This window comes from Serinus canaria, chromosome 2 (genome assembly GCF_022539315.1).
Source record: "Serinus canaria isolate serCan28SL12 chromosome 2, serCan2020, whole genome shotgun sequence".
Lineage (NCBI taxonomy): Eukaryota > Metazoa > Chordata > Aves > Passeriformes > Fringillidae > Serinus > Serinus canaria.
The window spans coordinates 82,758,611-82,779,920 of NC_066315.1; the positions used below are offsets into that span (position 1 = coordinate 82,758,611).

The window sequence follows — 21,310 nt, forward strand, 5'->3', positions numbered from 1 at the left end:
TAGACCTAAGGAAATGACCAGATTATATCCAGCTATAGATTCGGCCTGTTTAGAGAAAGTTGACTCACTTAGATGTCAGTACTTATTTTCAAAATGTCTTGTTGCAAAAGATTGTTCCACTGAAGGATCAAGTACAAAATTTGCTGTGACAGGCAAAATCCAAGTTTGTACATAATGCCTGCATTATACAGAAGTTCATATTTTTATACAGCTTGTCTTTAGAAAATCAACATCCACATCTTCAAAAGAGCCAATATAAAAGTTTTATGGGAAGAAAAATTTTAAAAATGTGCATCATAACATGTAATTAGAACAATAAAAACTAAGAAGTCAGTTTACACAAGCTGCCTTGAAGAGTAACTAAATCTGGAAAAAAGAATGGCATTAATTCATACCCATTTGTGAATTTAAATTGCTAGAAAAGAGTAAATAATTTGGGTACATCAAACTGCTTTTTGGAAGTTTGCCTGGGCTGTATAGAGGGGGGATGTGAGAAATTTGCCCTATTTTTACAGTTGAAAGCTTCATTGACTCACACAAGATACTTAAGCCTAATATCCTGTGGCATTGCAGTGACCTACATGTAATTATTGCATGCTTTTTCCAAAATATTTGTACACAACCAGAAATTATAACCTAAGTTACCAACCAGCTCTTCATTTATACCAGCAACACAAAGATGGACTTCAATTGGCAGTAAGGTAGCTGTCTGATGTTTTTAGCAATCTTTTGGACAAATGTTTGGTCTTGGTTTGGTGTAATTTTCTGGTTTCCATTTTTCTTAGACAAACATATTTATCCTGTTAAGTAAACAATGGTTTAAAAATTTTCAGCTGTCCCTTCTCCTGGCCTGCAACCACTTCCCCCACTTCAGACATGGGGTGATCTTGTGTTTGTAGGTGTGGATGAGCCTTACATAAAAAGATGGGGGGAAAAGGGAGAGAAAAAAATCAAGTGGTCTTGCAATGCCCCTGGTGTCACCCAGACCATGTCCTTCCTGCTCCTGCCTTTTCTTACCCTTCCTATGCATTGAAAGTGGGAGTGCTCTTAGAGGTCTGCTGAAGTTTTAGGCTCTGTGGTGATGGGCAGATGGGTGATACTTGGAGGACAAAATCAGGCACAGATGAAGAGGAGAGTGCTTGGGGCATGCACTGATCAGGGAGCTCCTCTACTGTCAGCCTCCTGTCCAAGCTCACAGAAAAAGCTGCTCTCAACTCAGAGGTTTACGAGTTCATGCCAGCTACCACTTGAAGGACCATGGTTTCTCCAAGACATCTGCACTGTCTCACTCACCACACCAGCAAAAGAAGCAGCTAATGACCCAACAGCACAACTGGTTGGTACTTCTCATCCAGGTGCTCTTTTCTAGCTGGTTGGCTACATCACTAAAACTTCAGCTGTGCCATTTTTTACAGACCCATGTGCTGTTCACTATCAACAACCCGACATCTAACATTTTTCACTGTAAAACTATGCTCAAAGTGGGCCATTTTCACCTGCAGACCTGCAATAAAGGAACATACTGCTCAACTCCAAAGAGGCATATATCTCTTTAATACAAATAATTTCTGAATGTCTATCACCAGATTTGTTTGGTCACACGACCCTATTAGCACACATGTTGCCACTGTGGATGTTGTTCAAAGCAGGATAGCCTTTGAAATGTAACCTAGAAGTTCACAGTTATTTCTCTTCTAAGTCTTGTACTACTAAATTATGTGCCAGTTTGTCAACCTTTGTGTGCTCAGAAAAAAAATAGCCACAAGATTAAGTTCTTTTTATAAAGCAAAGAAGATTATCTAGAATTAAAAAGCACCCTCTAAGAAACAAATCTGAAATTATTTCAACAAGCCTAACACTCCGGTTTTACCTCCCATTAAAGATTGCTTCTCCCATTAAATGACTATCCCATTTGCCTACAGGTGTTTTTAGTTTTGTGCTGCTACTGAAGACCTGTTATTTCCCACTGTTGGCTGTCTTCTGGGGGCAGCTGCAGTACACTGCTGCAGCCATCAGCTTTAAAAGCAGTATTCAGTGCCTGACTGGCAGCAGAGTTAGAGGTGGCATACTGCTTCCTACTGTGGTGAAATTAGTAGCATCACACAACAGAGTTCGTAAAAATATTTTTTAAAAAATGAAATTAGTGAACTTTTTTTGAGTACAATAAAGAAATTGCTTTGTCACCATGAGAAGACAGAAAAAAGAACCTAGCACAAAAAAGTAAGAAAGGTTTATTACAGTTATTTTTCACTGCTTTACTGTTTTCATATTTCTTTGCTGAGCCAAGAGTAGGAAACAAATGCAGAGCAGTGCAATAAGCAACACTGTGAAGTGCTTGTTAAAAAAAGCAGTGGCAACTACATGAAAAAAATAAGGAAGAGTCTCAGAATCAACAAGAAATTTGTATGTCAGGCTCCAGCTACAGAATAAAATTTTGCATATGAGAAAAGACAATATCCATTTTTTCAGCCAAAAATGTAATTCAAGCTTTATGACCTGAAAGCTTCTTTACTCACTCTTTCATTCACACATGCATCCTTTTCCTAGAGGGAACAATATCCTAAAAGTATAACTTTTAGTAAAACTTGAACAGAGCTGGCATTTCTTTATGACTAAGACTTGGTAATATGACATGAGACTCTTCTATGTTTAAAAAGACTTGATCTTTAAATTCCTTTTGCATAACCACTATTAGATTTTATCATTGCAGAATTGTATTTTACAACTATTAAATAACAGTGGTGTTCCAGGAGGAACAATACCAACATTTCCTTTCTTATGAAGTCATCAGACCCTCCAGCTTCCCAGTGATCTCTCTACTGTTTCACATGGTCAGCAAACAAAAAACTCATTTCTTTCTGAAATCCCCAAAGGTTACATTAACCTGAGAGCCCCTCAAGTGCCACAAATACAAGCTGACCAAAGGCAACACTTCCTCCAGACCACGTGTGTGCTGTGATGCCCTGTGTGATCAGAGCTGCAGCACTGCTGGCTGGAACTGCTATTGGCTTATTTACCTGTAAATGCTCAAGAAGCACCAAAGGAATTCACTAGCACCTCATATACCCCATGTAAGCAGAATGGCTCATTCCCATCTCTGATTTAAATCTGTGTTCATAATTTGCAAGCAGAGAACCTGAATTAAGCATCTTGATGTTTTACCTTGGTTAGCATTTAACACTGTATTTATATTTTCCTTAAAGCACAACTTATTTTTCCTTAACTGCCAGGTGCTAAAACTTGCTATTGCATTCCTTCAACTAAGCTCATCGCTCATTTTATTAATCAGTAGTTTGTATTGTATTGACTGACATTTATCTCAACCAGAGCATGGCCTAAAATAATTTACTCAAATTCCCTAAGTATACGTTTTTTTAAGGTGTTGAAGTTGAAAAGATGTATAACTTTTCTTAAGTTACTAATTATTTTTTTTACTCATGATGTTTAGCAGACCCCTATGAAGGGAACTAAAACTGAGTTAAACAAATTACAAGGAGGCTGAACAGAGAGATTATTTTGCTATCCAATGATATTCCATGTTTGAAATTGAGGTAGTTTTCTTCCTTCATGAAGAAACTAAACCTACTCTCTTTTACCATTCATACTTTAAGAATAGAAGGGTTTTTTTCAGTTTTGTTTCTCTAACCCTTCATTAAAGAGAGCAAAATACTTTGATAGAGAGGAAAAGAACACTTCACTATTCTTCCCTCACCATGAGCCAGTGTTTCTCAACTGCTTCCAATGAGCTGATGGGTTGAAATGAACACTGTATTTGCATCTACAAAAGAAACCATTATTGCCCAACATGCTTTACCTCCTCAGCTTGTACCATAGAAGGTTTTACCAAATAGATTGTCTTTGATTTAAAAATCCAGCAGCAAGTATATCTATACAACATAAATTATTTCATTTTAGGCTTTCAAAAATTTTGATTTTAAAGTAAGGTAGAATATTTTTTTAAAAAATTATAAGTTAAAACTTGTGAAAAGATCTTCTATTCTGCCTTTACAGCCATCTTCTCACATACATTAAAAGACCGGTTATTTTTATATTTATCTGCTGTTAAACCACTAGTTTCTAAATTCGATCAAAAACTGACTCACAGATCATTTAGGATTCCTTAAGATTTTACAGAGACAAGTTTAGGGTGGCTTGGGTAATTTTAGTAAAACATAGAGCTAAAAGCCAAAGAAACCCTGAACCAGAGGAATATTTGGAGAGGTAAACACAGGTTCATCAGAAACTGAAGTTTATTTCAGAAAGACAGCTGTGCCACTGTCGTGCTGGCAAGTGCCAGGAGGCAGAATTGCCCCTGGTTTTATCTCCCCAGAGTCACATCAACACTGTCTTGGCACAACAGCTTAGCCAGTACCTGGGTCTCTGACAGGGCCTTGTGTTAAATTCCCAATGGGATGGCTCATTTTTTTCTGAGGGCATGATTTGGTTACCTGTCTGTCTTGTATGGGTAAGAAATACAGTAAAACCAGAGGAGGTGCACTGTGTCTCTCAGGAAAGGAGGCAGCTGTTTATGGCGCTGTAACACAACACAGAACACACAAGGGCACACATTTGAGTCCTCTGCTTGTAGCTGTACCCAAGCCTTTTATCTCTCAGAGAGCATGTAGGAGCTAATTACAAACTAATTGAGCGGGGACACCGAACTTCTCCGTGTTTTTGGGGACTCAAGAACAGAATTGTTAAAGTCAATAGTCATAGTAACCCATTTTCTAATTCCCATGCAGGTCAGCACAGTTTACAAAATAAAGGTTTTTGAGCCCAGCTTTAGCGTGCTTGAGGAATGATACAAAAGAAGATGATTGTTTCTAATAGAGTGGAGTATGACAGAGAATAACTTCTGTGTCGCTGAGGTTACTGCTCTGGACAATTTGAGAACTCAGTCTGGGCTATCTTAACTGCCAAGGACCCAGAAGGTTACTCCACCAGCTTTCCATGGGACAGGCTTCCCCTTGAATCCCATTACAATGAGCTGTGCCTAGTTACAAGCTCTAAGAACACCTTTGCTTTTTGAGCAGCTTCATGAAAAACAGAAAATGAAGCATCACCATGTCTTTAGAGAATTCAGCTTTTCAGTGGTTTTTTGACTACTAGAATACACAGTATAAAAGGCACAGATCCTCATCCAACTCTAAGATAATTCACTCGACTTCAGAATTAGTAAATCTTTAGGCTGAATAACAAAATCTGAAGGATATCAAGCATTACTGCTCCATTCACAACATGCATTTATCTGAACGAGGTTTACTTCATTTTTACACATCTTTCTTACAAACCTTTTAAAAAAATGCCTGAAGCCTATTTGAAGATACTCTCTCGGCCAGTGCTGCCCTACTCACAGACAAAGTCCACAAGTGTTTTTACTTATCTGGAAGCTTTCTTTCTGCCTTCAAAATGAAGCAGTCCACTGCTGGTTTGCACACAAATGGATGACCCAAAGCTTCATCCCATACTCACATGCTTACTAGCAGGTTGACTCTGAGGTAAAGATCCAGGGGCCAGCACTGGAGAGCTTGCAGGACTACAAAGTTCCGGGAAGGGGTTTGGGATGGCCGGCAAAGATGATGTTCGGAATTGCTGTTCTTCTTCTTGAAGACGCCTGGAAACACAGAAGCACTATGCATTAAAAGGAGCAAACTGGCATCACTAGACTTGGCTCTTCTGCCCCGGGGTTTTTGATAATGACACTAAAAACAAGGAATCAAACCCATTCTTTTTCTAGGTAACTACTATACTGTTACAGCAACTTTTAGTGCAAAGTAGGTAATTGCATGTAAAAAATGACCAGCCAGGCATCCATGCTTGTTTTGTTGCTCATAATTTGATTACTTAGGTGAGTAACTGAGGTAACTGTGCAAATAAAGTTAACTGAAATATCTATCTGCACTCGCTGTTGTAAGTACTAGATTACAAGCTTAAGCTGTGTGCCAGAAAGTCAGCAAAGCTCTTGCAAACCAATGTGAAAGAGGAGAAAACAATGGCAGTCACTCAGAGCCAAATTCCAAGTGGATTTGAAAACAAACATGTACCCTACTGTAGAGTTCTCTAAGCTGAGACTTAAACCAATATTGTCACCTCATTATAATACCAGATTCTATCTCCAAGCAACTTGGCATTCCCCCGAGAAATGAAAAGGCAAAGACATGGCTTTAGCAATAAGCAATTAGCTGGAATTGTACCCTCCCACCTTATGCCCATCCTACAGTTACTGTTCAGACAAGTTCGCATCCACCAAAGTATGCCTCATGAGTCTACATGTAACAGAGTTTCAAGTTCCAGTTTACAGTCCAACTGCAGTGGGCACACCAAGAAAAAAAAAACCAAAACTAAAACCTACCAGAAAAGCTGTAAGACCTATTCGTGACTACACAGATTTTTTTTTTTTTGGTTTCCCTGCTGCCAAGGCATCACCACTGAAGATGCACTAGCTGACTGCAGCAGGCTGCCCTTCAATGCCTAAGCAGAAGGCACCATCTAGTGGCAACCACGAAAGTTTCCAAATCAAATAACTACGGGATTTGAATGGCAAATAATTGAAAACTCAGTTTGCTGTCATTTTTCTGCATGCCTTCAGCAAGCAAAGCCTTCTCAGCAGAGCTGCCTGGGAGACAACTGCAGAGTTTGTCCGTGGCAGCATCTCCCACTCTGGGTACTCTCATTGTCTTTGCCTGTGCCTGGAGGATGGCAAAATTCAACTACGGTGAAATCTGCTCCACAGGTAACTTTGTCCTGAAATTTAGTTGCCTTGGTATTCCATGAATGAGTCTTACAGATCTAGGGGGTTGCAATAAATAGCAGGTTCCAACCATAATTATGAACTATGCCAACAACTACTTGATGTGCTTCATAAATTTTTTTTTGTGCTCCCCATGTGTGCAGTTCTCTACAGCACAGGGTAAAAGGACAGTGTAAGATTTCTTCAGACCAGCAGACATGTCATATCTGTGCAACAGGGTGCTGTACTGCAAGTTTTTGACTGACCTCCACTGTAAGAAGTGGAACCACAGACCCAATACAATTAGACAGGTGTGGTTTCCTGGAGCTGGGAATTCTCTGTGCTGTGCTGTGGCTGTACTGCTGCCAGTGGATCATTTACTTCCTAACTGATACACACATAAACCTGTGCTCCTAGGAGACCACAGTCAAATCACTCTGTTCTGGTGGAAAACAAGATGGATCCAGATAACCCTGAATAAAAGCTTCACCATTACCTTCTTTGATGATGATAAACACAGGATGTCCTGGTGTGCATGGAAATACAGGTTTCAAAAAGGCAGAGTGCTCTCAAAATAAGAGTTGCTAAGTTTTTAAACGCCAAAAATAATTCAAGTGTTTTGACTGAGATATTTACAAAATATCTTCAGCTATAGTACTCCAGAGAGTACATTTTCCAGTACAGCCCCATTCGAGGTGACTATGAAATACCTGTAGAACTGATGGCATCATTAGCTGACTTAGCTGCAGTGCATATCCATTCAAATAGAAAAGCTGCCCGACTTACATATACCATTCCTATAAGCAATGCATCGGTGTTAAGAATAAGAAGAGTAAGAAGCTACACATGGAATTTTTCTTTTATTATATTATTACTTTTCACTTCCTTCAAAGAACAAACTGCTAAATAGCAGGAAAGAAATTCATTTACCTACTCAAGCTGACAGGAGCTCCCTTCCTCCTGCTGCCTAAAAAGACTTTAAGAACCTGTACATCACCAATATACTCTCCCATCACCATCAAGAGTTTTCCACTTGAAGCCTGAATTCCAGTCCTCAGCTTTACAACAGCGGGACAACTTTAACACTTTTTTCTTGGTAATGACTTACACAGCACACTGAGGTGAGTGAGTTGAAAATGCTCTGGGAAGAACAGATACATAACTAAAATATTCTCTTTTTTTTGGTTGTTTGTTGGTCTTAAACCATTCAGGAAAGCTCCACGAAGAGAGAGGCACTTGCTATATATCAAAAGTAGCTAAGCATACCCTCATCTGTCTATATGATCTTTTATGTTTAATAAAACCTATAGGCTGTCAGTGGACACCAGACTTAAGAGCACTGCTTTTAACAATTTAGAAAAAAATCCAAATACGGATATAGCTTCTGCCAACTGGTACCGATGAGCCACTTCTACAAATCAGCTACTGCGGAAACATCAAACCTTGACTAAAAGAAGGGTGATAATACTTGGAAATATTATGTCCTTCACCTACTTAGTACACTTTTCTATGCAAAAGTCCAGTCTAACATTAAATTCCTTACCAAAGTGGATCTCCTATTTTAAAATGTAGTTCTTTTCAAGCCAGTTCACGGCAACTTATGGAAAAGGAGGGCCAGTGCCTTGTTCCTACCTGACTGCCATGATGCGGACTGGCTGGGAGCGCTGCACCTTCTGCCTCGGGGACATGGGCTGCAGGGTGCTGGGCCCCGAGGAGGGCAGCTGGCTGCGGTTCAGCTGGCCGTTCTGGAGGAGTGGAGTGGTTTCCGACTGCATGCTGCATGTAGAGTATAAACTTTCAAATGAGGAATTCATGTCATTTACCAAAGCTTCCAGGTCCACATCGTCATCTGAAAGACAAAACAAAGGCAGTGTAACACATCTGGAAGCCCCAGGCAAAGGAAATGTGGCAAGAACAACGACTAAATTTCAGTAAAGTTGTAACATAATTATTTAACTACATTTTTAAAGTGCAAATTATTATTGCAGAAATAATGTATTTCTCTCAGAGGAGAAAACCACAACAAGTAAGTGCCAGCAATGGAGATTTGTTTTGTCTTCCATGGAAAAAAGCTATGGACACAGAATAAATATTACAGTATTTACACACTCGCTCTCTCTCTTTATATGTGTGTGTGTGTGTATCGAACCAGAATTTGGTGGGATTTTTAATAATGACAATGCTAATGTGAAGCACCACTTCACTTACTGATAAACTGCCATATATTTCCAAAGCATATCACAAATACCTCAGTTTGCCTTGGCAAAGTATCAAGTTTAGATTGTCCAACACTGTAATAAATACTTTGCAAGACTGAATAATTTAGAAAGAAAAAAAATTAAGACAGTGCTGCAGTCCTGGAAAACATAATTATACAAGTGATTATTACATCTTGTTAAAAATCCTACCATATTTTTGTGATATGGTATTTTGAAGGGCAGTCCAGTGAGTTATATATAAAAAGATCTATCTGTACCCTTGCTCTTGCAGTGCAATAGATAGACTTCTACCTTAAAGAGCAGAAAGTAAATCAGCCAAGGATGTGGTGTGGCTATCTGGAGGAACATCAGTCCCTAAAAAGGGCACCAACCTTTCTATATACACCACCTTACCTCACCGTAAATAAGTAACTTGTGCTGAATCATTCCTCCTTAACGATCATAATTACTCTGCAAGACAAGAGAACTCTGCAAGCCCTTTGCACTAACCACTCTCTGAACTCCTCTTGCAGAGCACTGTAATTACTCCCTAGCCACAAGTTACATCACTCCCTATCAGGAGTTCAGCAGGCTGACGAACACACACATCGATATCTGCTTCTGGTTACAGCACAGCCACTGCCTGAACAGCTACTCCTGACCCAACAGAGCTTTGTGCAGCCAAAAATGTGTCCTTATTTTCCAGCTGTGCCAACTGGCCTGGCAAAACATACCATTGCTGCCTGCAAACTTTCTGTCTCACAAAACTCTTCATGATAGGGATGGAAAGCAGAGACCAGCAATGGAGCTGGCAAAGACACACTGCTTTGCAGCTTAAACACACTGTGTTTTCTAATCTCTATTCTTTTGCCATGTTTTCTAGGTAAATGAACCACTGGGAGCAGCTTGCAACTAGCTGCGCTATTTTCTTTTAGATACCATGAACGATTTTGTACAAATATCACATTTCTTGAGGATTTAATCTAAAACAGCATCACAATTTCTGTCCACCAACAACATGCCCTGATAACCATAATGAGATCTGAACACGGCATATACATGGCAATTGTATTGGGATGGTGGTGATCTCCATTCTCAGTGTTGGGTGAACAAAAGACCTGCTCAGAATTAAACAGGTTTCTGGTCATGCCCCTATACCTGAGCTCTATTTAGTGACCTGAAACACCATGTTTCTCACTGCAAGTCAGCAGGCTCTTTACTAGCCTTCCCTTAGAATGCACTCAAGAGGATTTCAAGGTTTGAACACATGTCAAAAAAGAACCAAACCAAAACTGAAAGGAGAAAAAACACCATATCATGTCACAAACAGGTTTATTCCTTTCAATTCTTTATGGCAATTTCCCTCAGTTTTTGTATTTAACAGCTACTACACTACAACTAAGACTCACCTTCACCAGGTTACACCATCTTCTCTGTATGTCAGCTAGTTGATGCATTTTCAACAATCTAAGCTTTGCTTTGCTTGGAAAAAGTCTACAATAATTTTCCTGCTATTTTTAGCACTCTTGAGACAGAGCTGGAATTTAAATTTCATTCCATCCTCCAGATTCTTATCCTATTTGGAGAGGACATATCAAAAACACTTCTTGAGCAATCACAAGGGAACCTCAGAAGTAGGAGTATAAAGAGGGAGAGGCTGAATTACAAGGCTTTTAAATTTTATCATTCATCTAAGTACCGAGCTGTAGGGTGTCAGATGGCTGTCAAGTAAAAGTTTAGGGGCTGGATGTAGGAGACATAAAAGACAGACCCTGACCACAGAGTCAGGGAGTAAACTGCAGCAACTAACAGCAATTGTTTAGCATGGTGAAAAGCAGAAAGGGAAGAAAGTCGAGGCATATATTCAGTGGAAGTCCATATGGCTTGGTCCCTGAGGGTGCTAATTTATTAACAATTTAGACAAAGCTATTAGCGTGCAAGATCATTAAGTTTTCAGGTGATTGTAACATGGGAGGAATGATTAAGAGTCATCTCAAGCTATCCCTGAATAAGCAAATAGTTGCAAAGGTGTCCTATGTAGCCTAATATGCTTAAAATGAGGTACGTCATGCAAAACACTAAGCAAAACAAGTACATAGTTTAAAGCATTGAATTACCATTAGCAGGCATTTAAGTATATCAATTACATGCCTAAATTCAATTTCTAACAGGACAAGCACTGACAAGGTGCATATAGAGTTCTCCTAATAGTATGCTGCACTGAAGTCCAGAATCTGGTTTCACTTCTCTGTCAGCTCCTTTTCTCTGTGGATGCAGCGCTGTTAATAACAGCCCTCAGTCTTGCAGGAGCAAAAGATCCTTAAGATCCTTAAGCTTTCTAAAGACAAAGCCTGCAATCTTGAATTTCAAACAGTTTCATCTCTATACAATGGCATTTACTACTAAATACCATTATGTTTTAGAGACATTTCTGCATGATGCAACAGGAAACCTCACTGCTGTAGCCTACACCTCGGAAGTGCCAGCAGATGTCTCAGCCTGCCAAGTAATCCAGTATGTTACTGTGATGGCTCTCCACAGAGTTTAACTTAACAAAAATCAAATAAGCCCTCCTCGGGATTTCTGTTTCAACCATATGCAGGAACACTGTTCAGAAGGGTATTTCATATACAGTGTAATCCTTCAAAGTATCTCTCTCTACCCACCAGTGAGATCCCGCCTCCATCAAAACCAACCCTTTGCAGAAAAAAAAACATTGACAAAACTGACTTTGAAAAGGCTTGCTAGTTAACAGCAAAATTTACAAATTATTGGACTTTGATCCAGCACAGACCAGGTGCCTCCTCTAAGTAGGTGCACACAGATTTTGTGACTGACCTGGAAGAGTCTAGCAGGCAGAGTTACAGGTAGCTGAGGAGCTTCTCGCTCCCCAAATATCTTGCATACACACACTTCCAGAGATACAAAATGGTATTTTCCTTAATCTGTATTGAATTCTGCCATAAAATCAAGGAATAGGAGAGTGGATATTCAAGGTCTATTCTTCCATTTCAACTGAACAGCACAGAGGCTACTCCGTGCACAAACATACAAACAGCCTCAGCTTCTGACTGTCATTTTTAAATGAGAACACTTGCAAAACCTAGGTCTGACATACTTCTGGTGGTGGACAGGGTACTGGCAGTTTTGTAGACTCTTCTGTGAACAATGTTCTTTCCCAAACTAGAACCAAAGTGCACACACTGGCAGCAGTCTGAACTTCCTTTTGTTTCTTTGCCCACAATTTGTTAAACTTTGGCTTTGTTCAGAAACCAGCTCCACTGGATGTTGCAAGTAATATTTTTGGTAAAGTAAATCATGATTTCAATTACAAGAAAAGATTTAAAAGTTCCATTCAAGGAAAGAGGAAAACTTTGTTACAAAAACTCTACTAAGCTAGTTAAGCTAGCTAGGTAGGTAAACTGTCATGCTCTGCTTTAAACAAAAAGCACCTTGAATACATTTTTAATGTTTTCGAGCATAATATAGGAGTGATGATAACCCCTAAATTAGTCCTGAGCAAACTATAATCTGTACTTAACCATGTCCCACTTGCCTTTCTGCTTCTAGCCCTTCTCTATCCTCTAGATCCTCATTTATTTACTTATTTTGGTAGTTGTTGGCCTTGACATGTTAAGCTCAGCTAACAAGACTAAGCAGGATCCCACTTATTCTGAAGCGACACAAAGCTGAAATGATCCTGCTCATCTTCAGCTGTGCCAGCTTCCTGAAGAAAGCAGGTATTTTCACAGCTGTCAAGGGGCTCACTGCATCGCAGAAATTCTATTTACTGAAAATGAGATAAACATGGAAAGAATCTCAGCTTTGGACTACCAACCAGGATGAATTAAATGTCTCTAAATGAATGTTCAGCAAACACTCCTACCTTTCACATATGGTCCACAGTTCATAGGGAACACTTTGAAAAACATCACAGGACCTAAATTAGTTGTGATTTAAGAGGCTTGTAAAAACATTTTATTTAAAAAAATAAATAATTTCCTTCTTGTTTGCTCATTTTTGAACTTAATCATCCAGCATTATCCCTTATATCAGTTCCCAGAGATAACTGATGCAAGAGCTACTAGGAATTCAGTAGAAGATTTATTAAAAGACTATAGCACTTTTCCATCACCATGGAATTAAGTCTGATACTGTAGGAAACAGCACATATATAAACAAGTGTTTGATACAGATAGTCAGCTGCTGCTTGATCACCTATTCCTATCTGACAACCAAACACCACCAAAATGAGTTTCAGAGCAGCACATTCAAGAGCCATCTTGACAAAACAAAAAAGCTATGATTTACTTAAGATTTCACTGAAGATAGCTGAGTAGAGCATTGTATCCAAGTTGTGAGCAGCCCCTCCTGCACACATAAATTAACCCTCAAGGAGACAGATGGAAACAGTGAAAGAAAAGGAACATACATTTACATACAGCCTACCATCCTGCATTGATGATGCAGGGAAACACTATTTAAATCACAGGTGATACAGGGAAAATACATTTATAGTAAAATGAACAGAAGAACTGTACCAGAGTTTGAAAAGGGGAAAAAAGGACATATAAAGTATTTGTGGTATCTATCTAAAGATCTTGTTTCAAATCCTCTAAAACCACATGTAAGTTATTCTGATTCATACTGCGATGCAATTGTTTTGCAAGGGTTCTGGCACTGTGTAAATCTCGTGTTTTAGGATCAAAAATGCAGGTAAGGATTACCATAGTGAGATGTGTATACAAACCCCTTTCTAAGACTACCCCTCATATTAAGGGCATCCCTTGCACAAGAGCACTGCAGCATGTCCCTCCAGTACCGTGTACAAATGCCATTTTAGAAAGACTTTTCAGAAATGTCCATCACTACAATTTTTTGGAAGTGTACTATTACTGACAACACATGGTTGTAATGATGCAAAAAGAATTCCATTCTAGGTAACACTCAGACTCCTCTATTACTTTCTCTCTCTGAGCATGTTACTGCACTTGCTATGTTTACACAAATGTCTCATATCCCTCCATACTCTGGTTTCAGCTTCCACTAACAGCACAGGCACCAGTTGATCTGTAATTTTCATACAATTGGTATCCACAGCCCCCTATGGATGCATGTATTTAGTACTTGGCAGCTTCTACACCTCTGAGAGACACAGGCAACAGAAGGTGGATGATAATAAGCAGATCTCTTACAATTTTCTTAAAAACCCCACAGTGCCCTCTACAGTGATGCTACAGCTGAATGACATCCTGTTTCCAATATCGGGTTCCAGTTCTATGCAGTCTCTCCCCTCCTGATTTCTTGAAAGCTCCATATGGATGGGAAGTTTAGCACAAGAAACAAAAAGACAATATAAAAAACATTTGTAAACCCTATGCTTTCACACTGTTCTCCAGATCAGAGAAGGCTGTCAGACAGAATTACAAAAATACCAAGACTGCTTCAATTGAACATTAGAAGCATACAGGGTTTTTTTGATCATTTAAAGTGAAAGCAGAAGACACAAACACAACTTTGTGTCTTAGAGGCATCACTAACCCCAGTGCAGCCACAGTCTGAATTAAAAATTACAAGCCCGAACCCCAAAATTTTATATGCCTTGTAAGTCTCCATATGGGCCTCTGCACTCCTTTCCTTTATTGCATTCTAATATTTTTCAGCTTAAGTGAAATGCTCTATTTTGTACTGTAACTACGGTTGCTGGCCTACAAAATGTCAAATCAGTGCATGTGCAGCTTGCAAAATGCTAAATGGACCATGCCGTGGAGAGAAGGGCAAAAACCAGAGATGCTGGTTGGTAAAAAAGCATGAAATTGAGATAGGCATCTATGCTCTTTGAGCACACTGAAACCAGAGACCCACACAGAGAAATCAACACTGAACTTGGAACTGCTCCAGTATTCTCCAGGTGATTTTTAAACACCACACACATCTATTCCCCTTTCTGCCAGTACGTCTGTGATGGCTAACACCAAGTATACATACATTAATTACAGGTGCTGGAGAGAACTCTACTATTTCACACCTCTTTTCTAAAGGTTCATCACTGGACTCCAGATATGTTCTCAAAACACACCTGATAGATTTTTTGAAATAGAAGACAAATTAAATTGAACAAAATTAATGTTGCTAGGTAACAACTATAGGAATAAGTTACATATGAAAGGTACTCATAAAAAACTGAAGCTTCAATGAGTAACAGGAACAACTGGCTATAGGTGCCCTGCAGCAGGAAGGAATGAAGTTGTACACTTGGATTAGTGGGTAAAATGAGTTTTAGGAATTCTGACAGAAAAAGATGGAAGGCTAAAAAATGAAAAGTTTTTGTCCAGTTCACAACTAAAGCCTGGCATCATAAAAACTGAAAATAATGAAAGTTAGGTATTTGGGGGAAGGTAGGACAGACAAGGAGGGTTTATTTGCTAATTATGGGGATAAACTACAGCAAAGCATGTCTCTGATGTAGATTTTACTGGTTTTGCCCTTTGAGGGTGATGCAATTATTCACAGATAATATTCAGAAGCAATTCTCACTGTACATGCACCCATTTCTAACCCAAGGACTGCAGAGTCAGGTTGGCCCTTTTGTGGAGTGGATGGATATTGGTTGCCTTGATAGACAACTGCTGTGGGTGGATATCACCACCACCACTGCTGAACTCTTGCTAGACTCTACTGCACACACAAGTGTTGAAGCACTAATGGCATCAGTATGAGAGGGGCTTGAAATCCAAGGAAATAATCTAAACCATCTAGAATTCTGATTGCATGTGTTCCAACTATAAGAGATAGGAGTAAAATATGTAAGTCACTGACAGTCCCTTTTCCAGACTCACGAATTCCTGATACCCATTTTCTCAAAGGAAATTTCTAGCTTTGGGGAAAAAAAAAAAAAAAAACCAAAACAAAAAAAACAAACCAAAAAAGAGAGAGAGAGAGAGAGAAGAAAGCATACCTTCCTTCCTAAAAATGCATCAGGTGAAAGTTTGAACCCAAAGCCAAACATGACACCAGCTGATCCTGTGTCACTGCACACTGGGACTGCCCACCTCCTTCTGGGTGAGCACACCCTGGTGCAGCTATCACTGATGACAGCAATCAGCCAGTCAGCTTTCCAAACCCTCTTTGCAGGCCAGTGCCTGCACAACCACTGCTGTATAGTAACTATTGAGTAAGCACATCACTTAAGCAGAATACCAGATTAAGCAGACCTCCGAGAAATCATAATTCTTGAGCAGATTACAAAATCCAGTGGAAAGATTGATTTTCAAGTAATTGGTAAAATCTGCGGTTTTTTCCATGAATGTGAGGTTCAGTGGTTTTCCTGTACCTTTTTCTCATGTCACCTGCTTTTAATTCATTGATTTAAGAAAAAGACCGATAATGACCTTTAAAAAGAAAGCATTTTTTTATTTGGGTTTATCAAGACAAGGAAAACCCAAACCAGCCTCAGTTACCCAGACAGAAGCAGCACCACAGAAGGCAGAATGGGATATTCTTACAATTACCAAACCTGGGGTCAGAGTAGACCAATCCTCAAAAAAACCCTGAAGGACAGAGCAGTTACATTGGTGAAGGATGCAATATATCACAGGCCAGATGGATTTTCCTGGCCCAAAAGGAGTCAGGAACAGAAGGAAAACTAAACCTTAAGTCATAACTTTGTGAGGAGTAGTCATGAACCTATAGCCTTGTTGTGGCCCACCCTTAACTCAGGACAAAAAAAGAAAAGAAAGAGTGAACATGAGACACAGACAGATCAACTGACCCTACTGATTCTCCATTCAAGTCTTACTTTCCCGGTGAGGTTAACTGGGTGCCACACTCTTGACGCATTACCTCAACAGCAAAACTGAGAAGCAAGCCCTGCCATTATATCCCAAAATGATGATCATAGAAAGACTGTCACTTACCCTTCAAGAGAAAATGTGTGTGGAACACCTGAGCAGCAGAAGGGCCTTTGGCCTGCGCAGCCCATACAAAACAAACAGAAAATCCACTGGAACTTTTCAGACAACAGGCAAACCCATGTTAACCTACTGAGCCATTAAGGAACTTACAAGTCAGAGCTGAAGAAGCCCAACACTGGCTGGCAATGAAGAGGGGAATTGAAATACTGTCAGATGACCACAGGGTAAATGCTTGACTGCATACTATATTAGACAGTTATGTTTCTGAGAGAATGGCTTTAAAAAGATCTCTTGTATCAGTGGGAGCTGCAATTTGACACAGAAACGGTCAGGTTTAGTTTCATTTTTACTGAGATTACCCAGTCCTATATCAGAAACAGATTAAAAAGCTTTAAAATACCTAATAATTATTTTTCTTATGTTTACATGAAAAAAATTATTATTTTTCCCAATTTATTCTACCATTTTCCATATACAGATTTCTACTCATAGTACTTCTCTAAAGTTTTACTTGGATATTATATTCTTATTGTCCCTGTCTGAGAAAAAGAAGAAAAAAAGTGACAGTGCTAATAAAATATAGACAAATAACACTACTACACAATTCACAGTTCAAAAGGAAGTTTAAAATTCACACAGATGAGAAGAGCTACACGTGCCTTGCAAATCTGAAGCTATTAAAGGCAAAGTTAAAAACAGTCAAAGCATCTATTGCTTTCCTTTCGGGAACCTGTGTTCTCCCTCCCTGATTAAACACCATAATACCCAGCTGAGTAATCCCAGCTGAACAATCCTTACAAATCAATATAAATACCAGTGCACGGATTAGTCCCTCCCATCCTGCCAAGGAAGCCCAAGCTTTATCCCTGCTCCGGGGAACATCATGCATAACCTCCTAAAGCGCTGCCAGAGCTCCAGCCAAAGCCTGCAACACCCTGCATGCTCCAGCACCAGTGCCGGCGGCTGTTCCAAGAGAGCAGCACCCGACTGCATGGGGAAGTCCCTGCCTGGCAGCCTTCTTGCATAGTGGGTTTCATTTCAAATCCACTCCACAGCAACTTCAACAAAGCTTTCAAGTAAAAAGTGGTTGGAATAGCACAGAAAGTCCATTAGCATTTTTCTTCAGGAAGTGATGGGTCTGCAGAGCTGGTGCTGAAGTACTATTATTATTATTATTATTATTATTATTATTATTATTATTATTATTATTATTATTATTATTATATTAGGTGTGTCCCTCATCCCCTGATACCTGAGCTAACCTTTACTCCTAAGGTTAAACTGCGAGTTTTGAATTTTGTTTCAAACAGGTTTGTTGCTGGCTTAGAAAGCATGTTTGAGGACCTAATATAAGTTCCAAAAGTTGAACACAGCAATTAATGAATCAGCTATTCTTCCAAGTTAATTAATATTGCATTTCAGCATAAAATAGTTACCTAGCTATGACCGATGGACTTACAAAGCAGACAACTTGGAATATTTAATATTTAAGGTACTTCTTGTCAACAGAACCAAAGTCATGTGAAAAAGTAAAATGCTTAAATACCAGAGCAATTTTGGTTGCTTTTAATCAGTTGCTTTAATAGTTCAGTATTAACTGCAATTGTTATTTTGGTAAAATATCTACAAGAGACTAAACTGGGGAAGAGTTGTTTGGAATTGCAACACTGCATTTAAAAAGGCTCCTTTAAGAGGTTGTTGGGGACTTGTAGAAACTATCTACTTGTAAAAAGTATATAGTACTGTTCTACTTGTAGAACAGAAGAAATTGCCTCTGACTTGACTTTTAAACCAAGTACTCAACAAATAATGATGAGCAAGCCTAACTACCTTAGCTTCACTTCAGAGACGAAGGCAGCTGCCATCCAGATGTCCTCTTATTGCATAGGCAGCACCTAGATATAAGCTTTCCCTACATTTCTTTGCCCTAGTAAAGTAGCAGTGTTTTGGGGCACACATTTAATTTCATCTGCACACAGATATGCTGTCCCCTAATCAGCTGTCTATTTTAGGCTCTTCTTTCGGGCAAGCCGAGCAGCTGCTTCTGAAAAATCACATAGTCCTTTGGGGTGCAGAATAAGGAGATCTCCTCCCTTGTCCTTGTCAGCAAAGAGTGGATAATTTGAGAGGAATTACTGCTGTAACGAAGCGTGAACCTCCACTGCATGAGAAGGGAACGCTCCAGTCCTGCCGCACGGATCCCCAGATGGCAAAGCATATTGCTGCAGTCTCATCCCAAATGGCGGTGTGGAGCCACTGCTGAAGGTGTCTGTACCCCACTCCGCTCAGGAGGAAAACAGTCATTTATAAAAGCTCTGATGCCTCCCTCTGCCATGACTATATTGATTCCAAGAACTCCCGTTAGTCAACCTGTTTTGGTTTTTTTTAACATAAAATACTCAAAAAAAACCCCAACCCAAATCAAGGATTATGTCACCAACAACTACCCCAAGACCAGCAACAATACAAAAGAACAAGTAACCTACATTTACCATTCAAAACTTCATAGAAAATCGGTAACATCAGCCTGACTTTATTTAGGCCTAAGAAAACTATGTGCTAATGTTTCTTCTGAACTCACCAAATCGAACTTCCTTTCTTTTCAGCTAGGCAAAGCCTGGTCCTTCATGATTTATATCTCACAGGTAAGCTGCACTGGTGAAAATCAGTCAAGATCAGGCTCACCCAGAGGGGAAATGTGCAGGCGGGCTATGCAGAAGACTCACCACAGCTCCGCATGAGTCAAAACAAACTTTTCCATGATGCCCATTTTCCTTCTGAGATCCACGTGCCTGCTGTGCGCATTCCCAGGTCAGGTACACAGGGCATAGCCTGTGATTTTGGGCAATCAGCCTGCTGCTCTTCTCCATCTAGTCGGTGTTCATGGAGCCCAATCTCCTGCCTAGACTCACCTCCTTGCATGTCCACAGAACAAGGCTGGAAACAGAACACAGCATATTTTCCCTTAAGGGTACCCTGTTAACAGACCATCACTTCTTATGAGGCTGTCCCCACTTCTTTTACCCCACATGACAAGGATGTCACCGCTCAAACGAGCTCGCAGGCCTCCTGCGCTGCACTGCTTTAACTCACTCCACCACCCCTCTTAGGAGAGACGCCCCAAAAACCTGTGGACACAGGGTCAGTGTTCTCAAGAGGTGAGACAACCTGCTCACCTCGCTCTGTTTCACATCTGAAATACAGCCCAGAAAAGCAGAAAAGACTGGTTTGCTCCGCCAAAAGCACGCCCACGTCTAGAAAGGCTTAGACCTGGAAAGAGGCAATGCGTCAACAGGACAGAGCTCAGGGTAGGCCAGAAGTGTTGCTGTAAAGCCTGGAGGCTCTGAAGGACTTCTCTCAGTGGCTTTTTAACAAAGTCAGCACCTCCAGGTTAGCCACCACAGGAATAATACCCATGGGGTGTCCCAGTGGCAAGTCTTCCCACCCTCACTTCTCTGACTGAGTGACTCATCAGTGATGACACCCTAGCCTTAGAGGTGACCTGAATTTTGACTTTAGTGTATTCCAGATTTTCACCCTGATGTGTATTTTTTCTGCTTAGGCTCTAAAACTCATTGTCATCTTTTTGAAGAATACTTATGGTTATTCTGGAGCCTAGAAGCTGTAGTCACTAGGCTCATCACCCAATTGTCTTTGAGTTGCAGATCTTGCAACTTAAAAACCTATCATCTGCAGTACTTCAGATTTCAGAGGGACTTGGAACACTCTACTATGCCTGAGCTCTCCAAGATTTTTCAACCACTTAAGGACAAACCACAAAAACATACACAAAAACAGTAACTCCCTCTTTCCCTTGAACACCAGCAAGCTTACAAATTAACTGCAAAGATAAACAAAAAAATTAGCAGCCCCCACGAAGCCTTGTTTGAAATATAAACTTACTGCCATCCTAGCTTATAAAAATTCAGAAGTGCATGCACATGTAAATTCTCGAGCAAGATATGTTAATTAGGAGGGTTACCAAGGCACAGCCAGCTCAAGACGCTCCTGCGCAGTTACAGATCCACTCAGACAGTGGTGCTGTAACACACCCTAACATCGCACCGCTCCCAGCCTCATCTTGAACATGGCACAAATTGCCTGCAATCTTGATTTGGACAGAAAGACTTAAATATTGTTACTGCAATCCTAACGCCATTAATGAAATTACATACTAATTGCTTTGGTCAGTAGCACCTTATATACTTTAATTACTTAAGCAGCTGCTTGCTGTTAAGAACTCCAAATTTAGCTACATCTCATGCTATATTTTGAAAGGGTTTTTTTTTTGTTTAGCTGGTTTGCCCCATTTAACTCTGGCTTTTTTTTTTTTTTAGCTGAAAATGCAACTAGCTTGACAGAATCTTGTCCTTTTTAATAGGCACAAAGAGACTTAGAAAACGTAACAAATTCAGATTGATCTTCCCCTTGAAGCTTCTTGGCTTTAAGAGAAGTGCTGCAACCTTTTT

At 39.9% G+C, this 21,310-nt stretch overlaps 1 protein-coding gene across 6 annotated transcripts in view; it reads right to left on the reverse strand.

Moving 5' to 3' along the window:
* Positions 1-21,310, reverse strand: part of GRB10 (growth factor receptor bound protein 10) — a 144,878-nt gene that overhangs the window by 47,646 nt on the left and 75,922 nt on the right. For 5 of the 6 annotated variants that reach the window (XM_050970361.1, XM_050970359.1, XM_050970356.1 and 2 more), the window contains 2 exons: positions 8,363-8,579; positions 5,473-5,614 (listed from right to left, as the gene is read on the reverse strand). In XM_050970361.1, the coding sequence (XP_050826318.1) occupies positions 5,473-5,614; positions 8,363-8,544 (324 nt within the window). In that variant the 5' untranslated portion in view covers positions 8,545-8,579. Of the gene's footprint in view, positions 1-5,472; positions 5,615-8,362; positions 8,580-19,567; positions 19,723-21,310 lie in introns of those variants that run through there. The other variant, XM_050970360.1, reaches the window with a different exon arrangement.